The sequence below is a fragment of the Ictalurus punctatus genome, unplaced genomic scaffold (genome assembly GCF_001660625.3).
Source record: "Ictalurus punctatus breed USDA103 unplaced genomic scaffold, Coco_2.0 Super-Scaffold_100046, whole genome shotgun sequence".
NCBI classification, from domain to species: Eukaryota; Metazoa; Chordata; class Actinopteri; order Siluriformes; family Ictaluridae; genus Ictalurus; species Ictalurus punctatus.
The window spans coordinates 4,317,184-4,336,792 of NW_026521087.1; the positions used below are offsets into that span (position 1 = coordinate 4,317,184).

The 19,609-nt window shown below is 40.3% G+C and overlaps 1 protein-coding gene and 1 long non-coding RNA gene across 2 annotated transcripts; one reads left to right on the forward strand and one right to left on the reverse strand.

Annotated features, from left to right (window-relative positions):
- Window positions 1-607: 607 nt before the first annotated feature.
- Window positions 608-3,542, forward strand: LOC128629974 (uncharacterized). The gene is made up of 6 exons (XM_053678527.1): window positions 608-649; window positions 1,392-1,522; window positions 1,565-1,688; window positions 1,869-1,994; window positions 2,103-2,453; window positions 2,551-3,542. Exons 1-6 carry the CDS (start codon window positions 608-610, stop codon window positions 2,836-2,838), a joined length of 1,062 nt encoding a protein of 353 aa, XP_053534502.1. The 3' UTR covers window positions 2,839-3,542.
- A 1,636-nt stretch (window positions 3,543-5,178) lies between these two features.
- Window positions 5,179-6,462, reverse strand: LOC128630206 (uncharacterized). Its single transcript, XR_008394590.1, has 2 exons — window positions 6,396-6,462; window positions 5,179-5,965 (listed from the first exon to the last, which is right to left on the reverse strand). It is a non-coding gene; the product is annotated as an uncharacterized LOC128630206 (long non-coding RNA).
- Between the last annotated feature and the right edge of the window lie 13,147 nt (window positions 6,463-19,609).

Consider the following 19,609-nt stretch of genomic DNA (forward strand, 5'->3'; position numbering starts at 1 on the left):
GATATTTGTGACTGCTCGCAAATAAACAAATTGGTTAATTCTAAAACATCTCATTTGAATGTTTTGATCCTTTTATATATATATATATATATATATATATATATATATATATATATATATATATATATATATATATATATATATATATATATATATATATATATATATCAAACTTTCCCAAGGACCCCCTGCAATTACACCACTGACCACTAGGGGACCCCTATTGCACTAGACGGGAGAGTAGTGCGTAGTGTAAGTACATAGTGTAAGTGTACAGTACTTCATTTAGGACACTACTTTAATATTTACTCTCCGAAGCGTGTTTTCAGTACAGAAGTAATGTAATGAGTAAACGCACCGTGCAGAGCAACTAATCGAAAATGAGATTCGTTTCCAACGATTTTCATAATCGATTATTATCGATTAGTTGTTGCAGCTCTAAATATAATATAACATTTGCAATCACTGTGATGGAGAAAATATGGAATGCAAAGTGCAATCTTTTTTATTGATCTATTTATTTATATCCCTATTCCATTCATTTCTACTGTTTAGTCATCTGGTGGGCGTGGCTGAGTGCGCAGGTGCGTCATTCAAACCGAGCGAGATGACTGTTGAGAATCAGACAGCGCGAGACAGCTCCTTTCAGGTAAATTGAGGTACTTCTGTTGGTTGTATGAATAAAACACTTATCACAATTCTGATTAGTGTAGATTTACTACAGGTGCATTATTATTAGACACAACATCTGGACTGCTTTAGGGTTTATTTATGAAAGTGATCATGAAACAAGTGGCAGTAGTGATGACACTCATTTTGAGCCAGGTCCCTTTCCCCAAGACCAAAAGATTGCCGGACTTTTTATCTTGAAGTTTCATTTCAGAAATGGATTGAATTCATGCCCGAAACAATTCAGTACAAAAACAAGTTCTCTGAAAACACAAAAAAGGGAATACACAATTCTGAAGTGTAGCATCTGGACACGTGATAAATCATCACATTTGGGAAGAAGTGAAAAGCCCCTGCACATTTGTCTTTAAAAGAGCCAAGGTCTATCCATCAGCCACAGAGAAATTCATAGAAATCAGAGGCAACTGTGAGAAATGTCATGGCCACATTCACATAAAATGTGACGGAGAGCCTGAAATGAACCGCCTAATGGTGCTCAAGTGCTTAATTAAAAACTCTGACTCCCTGCACACTGGCTGTTCGAAGCCTGCGATGTCTGGTAACTTGCCTGTGCAGATAGCCAAAGAACTGTGTGAGGAAAGAATGGAACCCTGTTTATGACAACGTGGCAATTTTTCGGAGCACACTTGGTAGTGTGCGGAAGCATCGGCACGTCCCTAATAGCAAGTGCATATAGCTGAAACATTCTGTACTGCTTGCAGAGCAGCAAGATGTCACGGAGGAGAGCGTGTCCAGTTTGTCGGCGTTTCTACACCAACGTGCAGGCTCATCTCGCCCAGATTCATCAGCAGGGTCCAGAGGAACGCGGGCTTCACCTGGCGGCGGCGAGCGGGTGATATGCGGATCCTCTGGACTGCCCGGTGTCTGCATGCAGCAGGAAAGGTTTCCGCCGGCTAGACTGCCACCTGTTCGACCTTCACCAGCTCGCCGGGGACACGGTCAGGAAGTTACTACTCGGCGCCAAAATAAAGCTGCTCAACAACAACTGCAAGCTTTCGGTGAGGCGAAGAAATCTAAAAGTTGCAAATGTTCTCAACTGATCGAAAAAGTAGCAAAACTCTCCGCAGAATTTGAGCGGCTGTCAGCACTAGTAGCCCGGCATGTCCCCGGCCGCCTGCCCAACCCCCCCTTTTTTTTTTCCAGAGCCAATGTTAAGTGTACACGGCTCGGCTTGACAGGCCTCAGAGATGTCCCCAAAGCCACGGCCAACAGCAAGCAGGAGAGGAGACACGTCGAGCACTTCCTTCACTTTGTGGGCCAACACGGACAGTCCCCTGGCAGCCCACCTGAAGTACATTGACAATGTCTCGAGAGTCCTTGAATGGATGAAATCATTGTGCCAGCGGTAGAAGGTCACTACGGCCAAGTTATTTCTGACGCGCGTTTCCAAGTTCCTCCATTAACTCGATGAGAGACTGACCGAGGGCCGAGTTGGCTCCACAAGGTTGTCGAGTCTCCAAAGACTGCTGCAGTGGGAGTGCAGACATCTGTCCGGTCGAGTCGTGCTCCACAGGCAAGGCGTGCGAGCGGAGAAGAGCGTGGGAGTACTTACGGCTCCTGCACGGCAAACTGTCGGACGCTGTCCCTGCTTCGCTGATCTGAAGGCTCGTCCAGCAGACCCGGACATGCTCAACCATTGCATCGGGCTGCTGTGTGCTCACTTCTTTTCGGTCAGCGGACACAGGACCGGAGTCCTGCAGAACCTCACGACTGAGGAGTTTGAGAACCTCGAGAAGGCTGACGGCGGTCTCTTTCTGATCAATGTAAGTAACTTCTGTGTATTTCACTTTTATTTCCAGGGGCTGCTGTGTTGTACATGGGGGTGTTTAATATTTTTCCTTCATTGTCCCTTTCTCCCAGGTGAAGCAGCACAAACCTGCCTCCGCTTTCGGACTCGCTAAGCTGGCCGTCACCAAGCTGGAGCTGAAGTGGCTGAAAGCTTTCTGCCGCCTGAGGAAGCATATGGCGGGATATGAGACTTCTGTGGGGTGGCTTTTCTTTTCTGGCACACAGGCCAGGATTTCTGCGCATGTCGCACAGCCGAAATTTCCTCTTTTTTTTTTTTTTTTTTTAAGTACATGGACGGAGCTCCGGGCAGAGGGCGAAGAGAGCGTCCAGACTCGTGAGCTCCAGACTGATCACTGCTGAATTTTTTCCTCATTGATTTCAATGGTTTATGCGTTCCTAGTCAGGGCAAGCTACTGTTTGTTGCACCTCTTCCATCCTCCTCCACGGTCTGAAGCCAGCTGCAGCCACCTTTTCATCACCGTCACAATCTCAGCACTTGTTGCCCTTGATGTTAACGGGTTCTTTCGGACAGCATCTAATGAACATGAGGCAAAACAGTTGACAACTTCTGCAATTCGAGACACGCTAAAAAGGCTATTTATACTTCTACGTCAGACCTTTGCGTTGCCTGATGTGCACCTCTAAAAAACTGTAATAACGTCTGTGTATGCAGACAACAGTTGTGATTGGTCCTTTGTGCAAACAGAGACCCTCCCCAGGATGATAAATATATCTGCAGTAATTTCATATTCACTGAGAATAAATGTAATGACGCAGATTGCTTGTAGCTTATAATAAAAATGCTGAGGCTTATTACACACTTATTCAAGTTACAGTTAAATAATGAATATGGGCTTAAAGTGCAGTCCCTCATCTTTAATTTAAATGTATTCACATCCACATTGGAGGAATGGTTTAGGAATTACAGCTCTTTAATATGTAGCCCCCTCTTTTTCAAGGGACCAAAAGTAATTGGCCATTTTACTCAAAAGCTGTTTCATGGACAGGTGTGGGCTATTCCTTCTCTATTTCATCAGTTAAGCACAGGGTAGCTGCAGGTATCAGCACTTACATTATTGGAAATTTCTTGACTATGATATTAAAAAGTATTAGATTTGAAGACCTGCACATCACTTCAGTCATGCTACACGATACATCAGCTATAATAGATTGTGTTCATGCATATACATCCATTCCTGGGTTTAAGTAAACTACAGCAGGGTAAACTTCTATAGAGGTAGATGGGAGACCAGAGCAAATATCCTGTTTGCATTACCATTTGCTCCAACAGTGAAAGAAAAATCCAGTATTTCCTTTCCATGACTTTCCAGGAAAGGAGAAATCTAGAGAGATAAGACTTTAAGGACCTGCAGGCAGCCTGTAAGTAGATAAAAGGTCTGGAGTTGATTCCAGGTGTGGCATTCACATTTGGAAGCTGTTGTTGTGAACACACAGCATGCGGTCAAAGGAGCTCTCAATGCAAGTGAAACAGGCCATCCTTAGGCTGTTAAAAAAAAAAAAAAGATCCATCAGAGAGATAGCAGGAACATTAGGAGTGACCAAATCAACAGTTTGGTACAGTCTGAGAAAAAAAGAACACACTGGTGAGCTCTGCAACAGAAAGGCCTGGATGTCCACGGAAAACAAAAGTGGTGGATGATCGTAGGATCCTTTCCATGGTAAAGAAAAACTCCACAACACCAGCCAAGTGAAGAACACTCTCCAGGAGGCAGGCGTATCATTATCCAAGTCTCCAATGAAGAGACGACTTCACAAGAACAAATACAGAGTTCACCACAAGGTGCAAACCATTCATAAGCCTCAAGAACAGAATGGCCAGATTAGATTTTGCCAAAAAAAAACATCTAAACAAGCCAGACCAAGCATTCTTTGGGCAGATGAAACTAAGATCAAACTGTACCAGAATGATTGGAACAGCTCGTGATCCAAAGCATACCTCATCATCTGTAAAACACGGTGGAGGTAGTGTGATGGCATGGGCATGCATGGTTTCCAATGGCACTGGGTCACTAGTATTTATTGGTGATGTGACAGAAGATCAAAGCAAGTGTATGTGAATATATTGTCTGCTCAGATTCAGCCAAATTCAGTGAAATTAATTGGACGGCTCTTCACTTTACAGTTGGACAGTGACCCAAAACATACTGCAAAAGCAACCCAGGAGTTTTTTAAAACAAAGAAGTGGAACATTCTGCAATTGACAAGTCAGTCACCTGATCTCAACCCGATCGAGCATGCATTTCACACGCTGAAGACAAAATTCAAGGCAGAAAGAACCACGAACATACAACACCTGAAGTCAGCTGCAGTAAAGGCCTAGCAGAGCATCACAAAGGAGGAAACCCAGCATTTGGTGATGTCTGTGGGTTCCAGACTTCAAGCAGTCATTGCCTGCAAAGTATTCTTGACAAAGTATTAAAAATGAACATTTTATTTATGATTATGTTCATCTGTCCAATTACATTTGAGCCCCTTAAATAAGGGAACTGTGTATAAAAATGGTTGCAATTCCTAAACGTTTCATATGATATTTTTGTTCAACCCCTTGAATTAAAGCTGAAAGTTGCTGGCCCAAATTTAGCCTATTACCCAAAGACACTTAAAATTCAACATAGAAGCAAATACTCACACCTCTAAACCCAGTTGGAGATAGAAAAAAAAAAAGACACCAGCCGTAAGTGAGAAGAAGCAAGGGTCCAGATTTTATTTCCACCTCACGAGATCCACAATGATGAGAATTCTCAGAAGTGATCTGACACCTGGAGCTCAAGCTCCAGTATTTATACTGTATTTACACAGTAGATAACCAATATATTTTAAAAAGACTATGATTTCAATACCAATAGGGTTAAAAAGAGCTTTAAAAAGAGCTACATTACCATGATGTTTAAAAAAAGGTTTATCAAATTTAACATGATGTTTTGAAAGAGGACTTTCTGACTACCATTAGGATTGAAAGTGGGAGAGAGAGAAAACAATTTTAGAGAGACCTTAGTCTCATGTTGTTATGTGTGTGTGCGTTGGGGCCTTTGTGTGTGTTATGTCTGCACGCCCGCCCTTGACTGTACGAGAGTGTGTGTGTTTCTCAGCCTGCCCTCCTCAGCTCTTATATTTCTCTGTGACTAATAAACCATAGTGTGTTACTCTTAAAGATCTTAAAGTGTGAATCCAACCAGTCCTGTGAATTTTCAATAAAATTACATATTACTCATACTAGGTCTCCCTCGTGTTTATTTCATGTCATTTTTATCCACAACAAAGTCTGCAGTTCAATTGCATCTCAGTTGTTTCATTTCAAATCCATTGTGGTGGCATACAGCGCCAAAATTATCCAAATAGTGTCACCGTCCAAATACTTGCTAGTTTTGGCCTACACCAAATTACTGGCACTGACTACAGGTGGCTGTAGAGGTCTTTCCACAGAAAGGTGTTTCTTGGAACCCAGATCTTGAAGGCTCTTGTGGAGCTGGTGAGGTTAAAAAAAAAAAAAAATGAATGTTGATTTATTTGTGATAAAATAGTTTTTAAAATAAATGTGTATTGCAATTTTTTAAAATTGTTTTTCAGGTTAGGGCACCCGAGCCAGCTAGTTAAGGTTTTTAGGACATGATATGTGTCATTTGTTCCAAATCCATGTCCGTGTCACATGTCTTAGATGTACGACCGATCAGTTTGCCTTGTAGCTTTTAAACACAACTATACACCAGCATGCACCAAAGTCTCGTTCAGCCGCATTTGTGAAATCCGTAGCCCAGCGGCCCCAAAATGCAACTACCTTCCTTTACAACTATTCTATACGTTTTTCCCTGTCAACAATCATAAACTATAGAAAATCCAAAAGAGTTCACAAATTTTCAAGCACCACAGATACTGCTGACAAACTGAGACATACTTACTGACAATAACTTCAGGAGTAGGGGTCTGAGGAGTCCTTTGGTATCCGTGTAATAGACTCTATTGAAGCTGTTGTGGGTTTGGACGTTAAAATATCACATCAAATACATTAAATATCACACTAATTTTGACAATATGAATTTTTCAAATCTTTTGAATCAATACAACATCAATAAAACCTAACATTGATCGACAGCTTCTATTGCCCAGTGTCATAGTGCCACAAAGACTTCTGGGATTTTCAAACTTGTGCACAGCTCACTATCCAATGCATCCTCAATATCAAGAATAATACATCTGGGAATTTTTATGTCCTCTGTATTTGCGTTCTTGAGCAGTGGACTTGAACTTCGGCAGCGGATGATGACGTTAAAGGAGTCCACAAGGACACAAAGGCTACATTCACACTGCAAGCCTCATTGCTCAATTCTAATTTTTAAAATGTGGCCAATGTCAGATTTCAGCATGAACTGATCATGGTCTTAAACTGACCCGTATGCGCACAAAAAACAAACAAACAAACAAAAAAACACGTCACCACAGCACGCTGTCACATGTAAACATGGAGGCCACTGAAGTCATTTACAGAGTTGGGCCATGTTCAGCTGCAGTGTGATACAGAACAACACACACACGACCCAGCTACTTAAGGTCTTCAAAGACTATCTGTTTCTCAATGTGTTGTTCTGTATCACACTGCAGCTGAACATGGCCCAACTCTGTAAATGGCGTGGTTACTGGTCAGCATTTCTGTAAAGGATATTGAAGTCCCCTCTGTGGGTCGATCAAAATGATAGACTGGTGGAGGAGCAGGAAGACCTGTGGAATCTTGCTGTAAAGCATCATCTTCCTCAGAGTCCATCAAAGAGGAGCTCAAATGTCGAGTGCTTGGCCTTTAAAAGTCTTTTTTAAATGAAGTCATTTGTGACACTTCAATGCACTTAGCAAATTATACAATGTTGAAGCCACTTTACTACAAGAAAGCAGAAAACATATTACAAAAAATTTTACACCTACATTTTGCGCCTGGCATTTTTTTGGGCTGGCTCTTCTGCATCTGACTCATAGCTGCCTGTTCAATAAAAAAACAAAGATTAATAAAACTTAAATTGCTATAAACATTCCTAAGAATACATGGATCAGAGACATCCAACATTCCAGTGGTGAACACCTCTCTAATGTCCCAAGACACTTAGTCTAATTTCATGTCTAAATGACTTTAAAAATGCATGAATTAAATAACTGAAAAATGAATTATTTTGATGAGGCAGTGCTGTATGTTATTCTCAATTACATTACCACTTTATGTGCAGTAAAGGCACTGCAACAAATTGGCCTTGATATGGTAGCCTCACATACTTCATCACATTTCCATTCAATTCAATCATTTCAGGCTAGATGAGAGATTATCTACTAAATAGACCCCCATCTGAATTGAGTTTATGGGATAGTGAAAGAAAGGTTCCATTTTCTCACATTCTCTGTAGATTACATACACCTTCTCCTGACATTGAAGAATATTCATTACTACACCAATGCAGCCTCCAATTCTGACACAGTTATCTCCCATAGTTGAGAGATTATGATCCATAATGAACTTTTTCACAATATCTGTTGTTACCCAGATGAGGATGGGTTCCCTTCTGAGTCGGGTTCCTCTCAAGGTTTCTTCCTCTTAAAACATCTTAGGGAGTTTTTCCTTGCCACCGTCGCCACTCAGTGGCTTGCTCAGTTGGGATAAATTCACACCTTTAATATCTGTATACCGTGTTGATATTTCTGTAAAGCTGCTTTGAGACAATGTCTATTGTAAAAAGCGCTATACAAATAAAATTGAATTGAAATTGAATTGAATTAACTCTAGTGCTACCTAGAACAACCTCCTGGAACTGCTCAACTTTATTAAAATCTGGTGGAATTGGGCCATTTTCATGTTGTGTTTTCAAGACAATTTTCGTATCCAAATGTTCAGCATTTAGCAAGAGTTCTTGAGGTGGATCCAATACTATCAGACGGTGCCACAGCATCGAGGCAGCCAAGTTGTTTATCACTAGGACCCTGCTCCTATAGGACAGCTGTGATTGAATCCATCTCCATCTATTTAGCTTTTCTAGAACCTTATTGGTCAATCCATCCCAGTTCTTCTGCATATATCGATCTGTGCCAAAGAAGATCCCAAGTATTCTCAGTCCCTCCATGAACACTCCTATGGGAGGTGAGGTATATTTTCCTCCTGCCATTGACCTAGAAGTAAGGCATCAGTTTTGTTCCAGTTTACACGTGCAGATGATGCACTCTGAAAGACATCCAGGCCAGAAAACACGTGACTGATGTCATCCTCGGACCTGATTATCACCGTCAGATCATCAGCATATGCTGTGACCTTGACTGTGGTCACATCAGATAAGTCAGGGCTTAACACTGAAAACCCTTGCAGATTTTCTCGCAGGTGTCTTAGCAGGGGCTCAATGGGATGAGTGTACAGCAGACCGGACAGGCTACAGCCTTGTGGAACACCTCTGTGCACGGAAAAGTTCTTGTTAGTGTTCCGTTTATTTTCGGCATACTGTACACATCAGTGTACAGCAGCCTAATCCATGAGATGAAGCGTCCACCAATGCCCAAAGCTGTTAGGGTCTTAAAAAGATAACCATGATCCACTCTGTCAAAAGCCTTCTCTTGACCTAGTGACACTAGTCCCATCTCTACCTTATATAGCTCTGTGAGGTGCAACAGGTCTCGCACCAGAAAAAGGTTGCTGAAGATTGAGCGTTCTGGGATGCAGTATGACTGGTCATCATGTAGTATTGTGGCTAAAAATCTTTTAAGGCGGTTTGTTAATGCCTTTGAAAAGATTTTATAATCTGTCCCAAGGAGGGAGACAGGATGCCAGTTCTTTAAGCTACCAAGGTCTCCTTTTTTGGGTAACAGGGTAATTACAGCTCTCCTACAGCTGAGGGGTAAGACTTTTGTTTCCATACATCTGAGTATGACAAAGTGCAGGTCTGGGCCAATCAAGGACCAGAATGTTTTATAAAATTCGGAGGTCAATCCATCCAGCCCCGGTGACTTTCTGTTTGACAGTTGTTGAGCAGCTGTACTGAGCTCTTCTAACAACAGTGATTTTTCAAGTTCGTTTCTCTCACACTCGCTCAGCTGTGGTAGTCCATTCAGAAGTTCTTCAGTTGCTTCAGGATCACATGGTTGACTATTGTACAGTTCCTCATAAAAAGATAGCGCTTGTTGAAGTTGAGGACGAGGTTCTCAAAAATAAAGAAGTTGAGGAAGTTTAGGAAGAGCCTTTCAAGCCTGAAGAAGTTTAGGAAGAGTCTCTCAAGACCAAAGTGTCATGATTCCCCCTTGAAGCAGCGTGCTCTAAGCGCGAATGCGCGAGCACCTGCTTTTCCGTTGTTGACCGTAGTGACATCTGGACACGTGTGTTTTGTTAATGTTTCTGTCATGTCTCCTCCCTGTTCTGTCATTGGCTGGGATTTCACATGGGTCTGTATTTCTCTCAGTTGCTAGCGGTTTAGACGCTGATCATGTCCACATATATACCGCGCACCTCCCAGCACACAACGCGAGAGAGTATCATAGAGTTAGTTTAGTTTGTATCGTAGGCATAGTCACGTTCCATTTTTAAAGTTAGTTCGCGCTGGATTATCCACTTCCAGTTCCTCGTCATAGTTCATTTCTCGTTTTGTTTATCGACCCTGTTTTCCTTGACCAAGACCTAGATTCCAGCCTTGCCCAGTGTATGCCTGTTTGCCAATCGCCTGACCTCTTGCATGTTTGCGGATTACGTTTTGGATCAAGTTTTGGATTTGTCTGCCTGTCACTCTTTCAAATAAACAACTGTTCATCCTGCACTTGCATCCGTCCTATCTCCGCTCCGTCACAATACGTGACACAAAGAAGGTGAGGAAGAGTTTCTCAAGACTTAAGAAGTTGAACTGAAAGGAAGTGTCTCAGGTCTGAGGAAGTTGAAGGAGAGGTTTAAAAAATAAGGAACTGGAGGAACTGGTTCTCAAAACTGAGGAAGTTCAAGAAGAACCTTTCAAGCCTGGGGAAGAAAAGGAAGAGTCTCTCAAGACCAAGGAAGGTGAGGAAGATTGCTACAAGTCTGAAGAAGTTGAGGAAGAGCCTCTCAAGAGTAGAAAGTTGATGAAGATCTTTTCAAGCCTGAGGAATATCCCTGGGGATATAGCCTGGGGAAAGTCTGAAGGGGAAACTAAATCAGAAAAAATAAAAATCCAGAAATGAATGGCAAAAATAAGTAAAAATAAAATGAATGAGGAGCATCAACATGAAGCAGGAATGTCTGATGCCTGAGGAACTTCAGTAAAAGCTTTCGAAATCAAGGAATTTCAATCAATATCCGAGAACCAAGAGAAAGCCAAAGAGGTAGAAATCTGGGAGCTGATGTCAGTGGAGTCTCAGTCTGGCTCTCAAACACACTTTCACAGCTTTTCCTCCTCTCTAGCATCTGTACCGTCAGCAGTGTCTCCTACTTTCTGATCTTCTGTCTTGCAGGAGCCACTGTGCATTCGTTACTCAGCCTGACTAAGTTGTTTGGTCTGATGGTTGATGTGTGATAGATGCCGTGCTAATTAAAGCGGTTTGCCGACATGGTCAATGAACACGTCTTGTGTGCAATCTTCTCTTCTCTCCACTTGGGCAGGAAAACCATCCATGAGCTGCAGTAAAATGTAGTCTTAGTGTTTGTTGATACAGTGGGGGTCATGATGTCTGAGTCCAGCAGCAAGAATTGACCATTTTACTCAACTGGCTAGGTTGGTACACCTGCTGAATAAGATGTTCTGATTGGCTGAAAGCCACCAGATGGTGGAAAACCTGGTGCTATAAACAAACTGAGTGAATTAGGAGTTTCTCAAACTCCTAATTCACTCAGTTTGTGAAAAAAAGAAGGATTTTCCAGTGCCGGATGGACCACATTGTCTCATCTCAAAAGTCAGAGGCACTGGAAGCAGAAAGCAGGAAGCACGTGAGAGCAATTAGCCCTGCTCTCTGCCCGGACGAGTTCCACGGGGCCACGGCATCCACTTAAAGAAATACACTCCGGTATGGAGATGGAGGAGCACCGCGATGAGAAGTACTGAGCCTAGACAAGCCAAGACTCGCTGCAGACTGCACGCACATGGCGTATCTGTGTTTATTCCAGCTGAAGCTAACAGGAAGTTAAGATCACGGTGTGATGTCGAATCATTTACTGCAGCAGCAGCTCGGACAGCTCTAAATTCAGATTTCATCTCAAGGATCGGATCGCAATCTCATAAGATTTGGATGAAGCCACGCGAGAGCCCGAGAATATTACATAAATGAAGAATTCTGATTGATTTGAACTTTTACAGAAGTATGGGAGACTTGGAGATGTTCAAGGCAGTATGGTGTTATGAGAACTTTGTTTTACACCAGCATTAGCTGATAATGTTCTTAACAACTATCCGGTGTTGCGCTGACTTATTTGTTTTATTTATTTATGGTTTTTCTTTTTAATGCTCCTTTAAATATTTATTTATTGAGTCACCTTTGATCTTAATGTGTATAGTGTGACGTTTGAAAAATAAAAGATTGTAAAAAGTCAAAAAAGTCTCTCTTTCACTCTCTGTCTCTCTCTCTCGCTCTCTCTGTCTCTATCGCTCTCTCTTTCTTCCTCTCTCGCTCTGTTTCACTCTGTTTTCGCAAACTCTATCGTTTTATGAAGAATTATATATTGCACAACCCTGTGACCTTGGAGCAATTAATCAGCTTTCAAGATGGACTGCCGCATCTTGGACATGAAGATAAAGCTGAGCTGGAGAAACCTTTGTCCTGTCAGGAGTTAACGGAAGCTGTCCAGCAGCAATCTTCGGGAAAATCACCAGGATTGACTTCTGAAATTTATAAAGCCTTCTGGTCCCTCATTGGTCAGGATTTGTATGAGGTGTTTCTCGAAAGCTTTGAGTCAAATATCCTACCCCTCCATTGTAGAAGAGCTGTAGTGACTCTTTTACCCAAGAAAAGAGATCTTGGTATATTGAAGAACTGGTGACCAGTCTCTCTTTTAGGAACTGATTATAACATATTGTCTAAAACTCTGACAAATCCTCTTAAAAAATCTATAGCATCCATCATCCATGAAGATCAGTCCTACTGTGTAGCCTAGCGATCTATGTTTGACAATCTTTTTTTTTTTGTGCGGGACTTGGTGTACTTAACGGAACTGCATAAATTAGATCTTGGTCTTGTGTGTTTGGACCAAGAAAAAGCCTTTGATAAAGTTGACCATGAATACCTGTTCAAAATACTTGAAAGCTTTGGCTTTGGGAATCAGTTTATTTCATGGATAAGGCTTCTTTATAAAGATGTCTATAGTATGCTGAAAATAAATGAAATTTTGACCAGACCTTTTTCTGTAGGTAGAGGTGTGACACAAGGGTGTAGTTTGTCTGGTCTCTTGTACACGATTTCCATTGAGTCAATGTTGAGGATGCTGAGAGAGAAGCTGCAAGGATTTACTCTTCCAACATCTCACCTTTCAAACACACCAGTGGTGAAACTCACCTCGTATACAGATGACATCCCAGTGATCATTAGATCTGAAGATGATGTTAAACATCTTACCTCATGCCTCAACATCTTTTAGAGTGCTTCTTCCGCACGGATCAATTGGGGAAAAACTGACACTTTATTGTTAGGCCATTGGTCACACCAAAATCCACCCCAGCTTCCACATCAGCGCCCTTGGAATAAAGAGGGGGTTAAGATACTGGGGCTGTTCTTTGGGACTGAACAACACATGAACAAGAATTGGGAAGGACTTGTAGAAAAAGTGACAGGCAAGCTCCAGAGATGGAAGTGAATTCAAGCCCAGCTTTCCTACAGAGGCAGGGTGCTGGTGTTGAATAATCTAGCCAGCTCAATGCTGTGGCATCGTCTAACCGTGTTGGACCCTCAGAAAGAGCTTTTGTCACAACTTCAAAAAGCCTTTGTAGACTTCGTTTGGGGTGGTCATCATTGGCTTCCCCTGGGGGTACTGTGTCTGCCTACAATCGATGGCGGTCAGGGATTAATTAATTTAGCCTCTAAGGTGAAATCTGAAATTTCTAACTTTGTTTTAGCTGGGACAACTAAAGTTGGAAACCTATTTGACTTGTCGAATAGAGAGTGTTTTTCAGTACAGAATCTAACTAGAAAGATTACTGGTAGATCAGAGAGAATAGTCGGGAACATATTAAAGGATTTGAAAACATCTTTTCCTACATCTTTGTGGGATTATATAACCGAGTTTAAGTCCGGCGGTAACACAAAGGTCTTTTTTCCAGAAGTGTACTTAACTCCAGAGGTAGCTCAAATTAACAATGGAGACAATGTAAACATTTTGTTATCTTTTAAAGGCTTGCAAAGTCTTCCGTTTTCCATGGTGAACAAACAAAATGCATATATTTCCTGTGTAAAGTCCGACTTTGTCAGACATCTAAGGGGGAGGAGGCATACAGAATGGAGGACTCATTTCTTGACGTCGGGAGATAATGAACCTTCATGGCAGTTATTGTATAAAAACCCTCTACCAAAAAGGTCTGGTGACTTACAGTGGCGGATTTTACATTGTGCATTACCAACAAAAGTGTTTTTGTTTAAATGTAAATATGCATCGTCTCCACTGTGTACTTTGTGTGATGAACTGGATACTGTGTTTCATGTCTTTTGTGAATGTTGTAAATTATCTCCGCTCTTAAATCTATTGGATACAATGTTTCATAGTTTGGCGATCATTTTCTCGAAAACAGGGTTTATTTATGGGGGTAGATATTCTTGCCACAGGCAGGAAATCTGTACCTATTCAAATTTTTTGGTCGGTCAAGCAAAATTAGCCATTTGGAAGGCTTACAAAATGGGATTGGAAGGGAAAGAAGTAAACATGGTTAAATTATTTAAGGCCTTGGTTGAGTCTAGGATTAGATTAAAGTATGAATTTTACCAAATGAATGGTGATCTTCCGATGTTTGAGAAGAAATGGTGTGTAAACAAAGGGGTGACTTATAAGAGGCGAGAATCTCTTTTTCAATTGGTAATGGTCGTTAAAACAATGTGTTCTGTATGTTAAGGTTTTTTAAATTGTAAAATAAATTATATTTTAAAAGTCAAAGTCTCTCTCTTTCTTCTCTCTCTCCCCACAGATGTGTCGTTATCTCTAGCATCCCTGCTGGTGCCTCTACAAATTACACCTGCAACATGAGGGGTCGTCATGTGAACATCATCATTCCCAATGTTATCCAGGCTCTCACGCTCTGTGAAGTGGAAGTCTATGGGGTTCCAGGTTACACTTTTATATCCAGTTCACAATTTCATATACATTTGAAGTCAAATGAAGTTTTACAACAGCTGCTAAATATCAATACTGTTAATTTTTTTTAGTGCCTGTTACTAAGAGGGCATTTCTGAGATTGAAGTTTAACAGCAGTGAGGATCTTATGAACCCTTCTGTGAGGGACAAAATTTGTGTTTATGACATGTATGGTAGATACATACATACACAAATAAACAAATAAATAATAGTACTTTATCATCATAGATGATATCTGCCAATGTCCAGCCTTCAGTGCGTCAGATCTGTTGGACTAAGGAACCAGAGGTGGAAAATTAAACTTAAAAAACGGTAGGAAATATCACTACTACTACTGCAATAATAATAATACAACTACTTCTACTGCTAATAATAATAGTAATATAGCCATAAGAGGCAATCTGTGGGGTCCAAACACTCCCTGCGTATAGCACCCCCAGTGGCCAGTTCTTGTCAAGATTCATAGAACAATAAAGAGACCATATGTGAACTTTCTTACGTATATCACATTTTGTGATGATAACTCAATGCTAGTTGTGTAACCTACCTGCTGAAAGCTGACTGGCAGAAGGCAGACATTTTTTGAAGTAATTCAGTTACTGATTAGCAGAAAGCTCACTGCAAATTCTGCTCAACTGGAATTTTGGTTCCTGAGAAACAGCTATTTGAACTTAACGCTGACCGTTATGAACATGAACAGCAGCCCCAGGTAGCCAATTTGAGCGAGATTGCATCGGATACTAGGAGGTCCATCCCTGAACTTTCTATTCAAGTTTTGTGGCAATAGCTTAATGGGAAACTTTTCAGTTATCTGATTTTCTGATCAGACTTATAATTCCTCATAAACAGCTATCTGATCTTAGCTCTGCTCCCTTTGTATGACCAAATTTGCCACATAGCAAAAAATGCTTTTAACATTTGCCAACTAGTCCTAGGATGTTTGGCCTAGATTCAGAAATTTGGTGACAATCCTCAATAATTAATTTTTGGTGTGATGCTCAATAATTATCAAAAACATGTTGACATTTGTAAACACCAACATCTCACTTTCCTGGATAAAGAAAGGGAGTACTACAACCACAATTCCAAAAAAGTTGGGACGTTGTGAAAAATGTAAATAAAAACAGAATGCAATGATTTGCAATCTCATAAACCCATATGATAGAACATAAAAAACAAATCAAATGTGTAAACTGAGGAAATGTAGCATTTAAAGGAAAAAAAATAGGTAACTTTGAATTTATGGGCTTTATATAACTATCAATTTATTGATAGTTCCATGAAATTTGCAGAAAATCAGTTTACTGTTACTTATTTATTAATTCATTGATTTATTTCTTTTACCTGAGTGATATTACAGTCAAGAATTTTGTCATTCTGACTTACAGGTGGCAGAAATATATCTGAAACAAGAAGAAGAAGAAGCGGAAGAAGAAGAAGTGTTCAAAGAACAAAAAGAAAAAAAACATCAAATGTGTGAGGTTTGGGTGTAGCACTTAAATACTAGCTAACTGATGTTATAGGTTTATTAATTAGAAGTACTAGAAATTTTTCAGTTTGCTTGTTTGGGAAATGTAGCTATGAAAAATTATTACCACAGGGTTTGTACAAGGTGCTTGAATTTGGCATTTGGAAATTTAAGTACTGGAAAACCTTGAAAATAGCCATTTTTTATGTAACAGTGGTTAAAAAGTGCTTGAATGATAAAAAGTCAATAAATAAAAAATAACAATTTTCAAAAGAACACGAATACAATCCTTTCACTCAAAATATGACTCCCCGCTGCAGCCCCTCCTCCTCCTGCCGTTCACTCATTCATTTTAACAGGGACAGCTTCGGTCCACTTCTCAGACCCCTTTAGCAACTTTTTTTTTTTTTTTTTTTTAAAGCATCTAGCAATATATCTATCGATTTTTTGGACAAACCTTAGCTACTTTCTGTAGAAGATAATGGCCAGTACTGCCCGGCGAGTGCGAGGTCCTGCTTTCAGAAACAGAAAAAATATGTAAATGAGAACAGCTTTATTGGGAATTCGGCTGTATTAAAATTCAGCATGTGAGCACAGAGAGTAGGATGTAATAAAGGGCTGACACTAGGCAGAGTGAAAATACGATGTAATGGTGAAATTATGGTGAAAATGAAGCAATGACTGGGAAATACAAATTTAGTCCATCATGGCTGGGAAAAGGAGCTATATAAAAATGGTTGTTTTAAAAAAAATTATTATTATTAAGATTTTTTTTGGAAATGAAGGATATGTTTCAATGACATCTCTTGTATAGTCCTTGAAAACAAAACAAAACAAAACAGTGCTTGAAAAGTCCTTGAAAATCCTGGAATTTCATTATGAAGCATCTGTACAGACCCTGTTATATGTACTATGTGATTGATGTATTAAACATGCCTCTTGATTTCTGGGTTTAGCATAGTTATACCTCGGTTTGAGTTTAAAACAATAGCTATATTTTCTGGTAGAATAATGCTAGTTAAGTTTCTCTCCCAAATATTATTGAGTAGATAAAGTATATTCAGTAGCTTTTCTGGGATAGTGAGAATTTAGGTTAATATAGTAGAAAACAAAACACTCAGATTATCCTGGTTGTAAGAACTGCTCATTCATCAGTACACCTTTACAGTTTTCACTGCAGATATATCATCAGCTTTATTGAACAATACTCAGAATCCTTGTCACCTCCCAGCCAATCAGTCATGATGAATTTTTGTATGGTTGGAAGCATGTTTAAAACACAGAAAGTGCCGAGATCATGTAAGAATGAGGTTTTACTCACTGGCATATATGTGTTCACTTTAAACTTTGTTCCTTCCCTTAAACACTTACCTGCTTGAGAATTTCCAGTGTTTGTAGAATGATGATTCTCAGTACAGCACATTACCAAATATTAATGGGCTTTAAATTTATTTATTTATTTGTGACAATTATGGGATTTTCTAATTTGTTTAATATGTGAACTTTTTTTTATTATGGCTCATCAAGGTTCAGAGCATTCCATTCTCTTAAATCAACATTTCCCATTGTTAGTATCAGAATCTTATTTAACATGCAACATATTCAATAATCTGTAACTAAGACTCAATAAAGAAATTCTGATTACACAGTGTCCAGAATGTCTCTGAAACACTTCAGCCTATGATTAGCCACGGATTCCTGAGAGGACACTGTAGCAGTCTCTGAGGATTTCTTCTTATCACTCCACTGTTTAAAAAAACAACAACAAACCACTAAATACTGGATTCTTCTTCTTTTAATTTGATTGTCAGTGCTCAACTCAAACCAACAGCAGTATTATTAATAATATCAGGGATGATTGTGTCTAAAATCAACCACTGATTATATCCCACTTATTTGTTTCTAGATAGTATGATTTATTTAGCCAATTCTAAACTCACCTCTCCATTTGTGTAACTGGATACTCAGGATAATGAAATTTCGCTCTGGTTTCCATCCACCCACCCTTTCATTTTCTATATCTCCTATCATACAGGGTCGCACGGAACCTTGAGCCTATCCCAGAGATCATAGGGCACAGGACAGGGTACACCCTGGACAGGGTACCAGTCCATCGCAAGGCACACTCACATACACATTCACACACCCATTCATACACTACAGACACTTTGGACATGCCAATCAGCCTACCGTGCATGTCCTTGGACAGGGGGAGCAGCACAGGGAGAACACGCAAACTACGCACACACAGGGTTGTGGTGGGAATCAAACCCCCAACCCTGGAGGTGGGAGGCAAACGTGCTTAGCACTAAGCCATATGCGCCCCATTCTGGTCTCTTTAATTTAATAAAAAATGTGACACACAGAATAGCACAATGTGCTATCAAATAAATAGTGGGTGACTGTTTTCTTTATAGTGTATATGCACTGTGAATGACTTCTTATTTAAAAACATAAATGTAACTGACATGCGGCTTTATTAAATCATAGCAACTTGAGCACCTGCCTAGCCCTACTCTGAATATGAGGAACTTTCCTACACAAATATTGACGTAACTATTCACCCATTCTCACACCAATGGTAGCAGAGCTACCAAGCAAGGTGCTAACTTGACATCAGGAGCAACTTGGGGTTCAGTGTCTTGCCCAAGGACACTTCAAGTCATGTGGGCCAGGAATCGAAGCGCCAACCCTACAATTAGACAACCTGCTCTACCACCTGAGCCACAGCCACCAACTAGATAACTAGATGTTTAAGTCAGCCTATCCCATTCCTTCATTTTTTTGTTACATATAGATGTCTCTTAAGTGTTTCCTACATGTACCTTTTTTAAATTGGCATGTCTACCAATATGTAAGCCAATGCATATGTTTTACACTACTAATACAAAATGTCCCAGTGAGGCCTTCCACACCCGTCAAAATATTGCCATCTCACTGTGACAGAAAAAAATATAACAATGATGCTTTAGAATTAGATAAATTAAGTTTCTGCAAAATATTAATTGAACTATTCATTTAGAACTCAAAATGTACATTAATGGCTTTAGTAATGACCACTGTGAATCCCATGTAGCACACTAACCCTAATGTGTATGACCGCATGAACTATGTTGCAATAATAATAATGATGATGATTATGATGATTATTATTATTGTCAAATAATCACTTCACTGGACAGGAGTGTGATGTAACGACACAGGACAGTTAGCAGGAAGTAAGCGCAGGAGCGCCGTCTTTATTGATAAACAAACTAACAGAACCCAAGAAACGCGGTCTACGCTGAACAGGACTAGCTGGATCAACCATGGAACTACAGTCTAGGCATTACTCGAAAACAGAACATGGAACTGAGACCGCTAGCATGCTACACGCATTCTAACACAGCGCTAAAGCTATA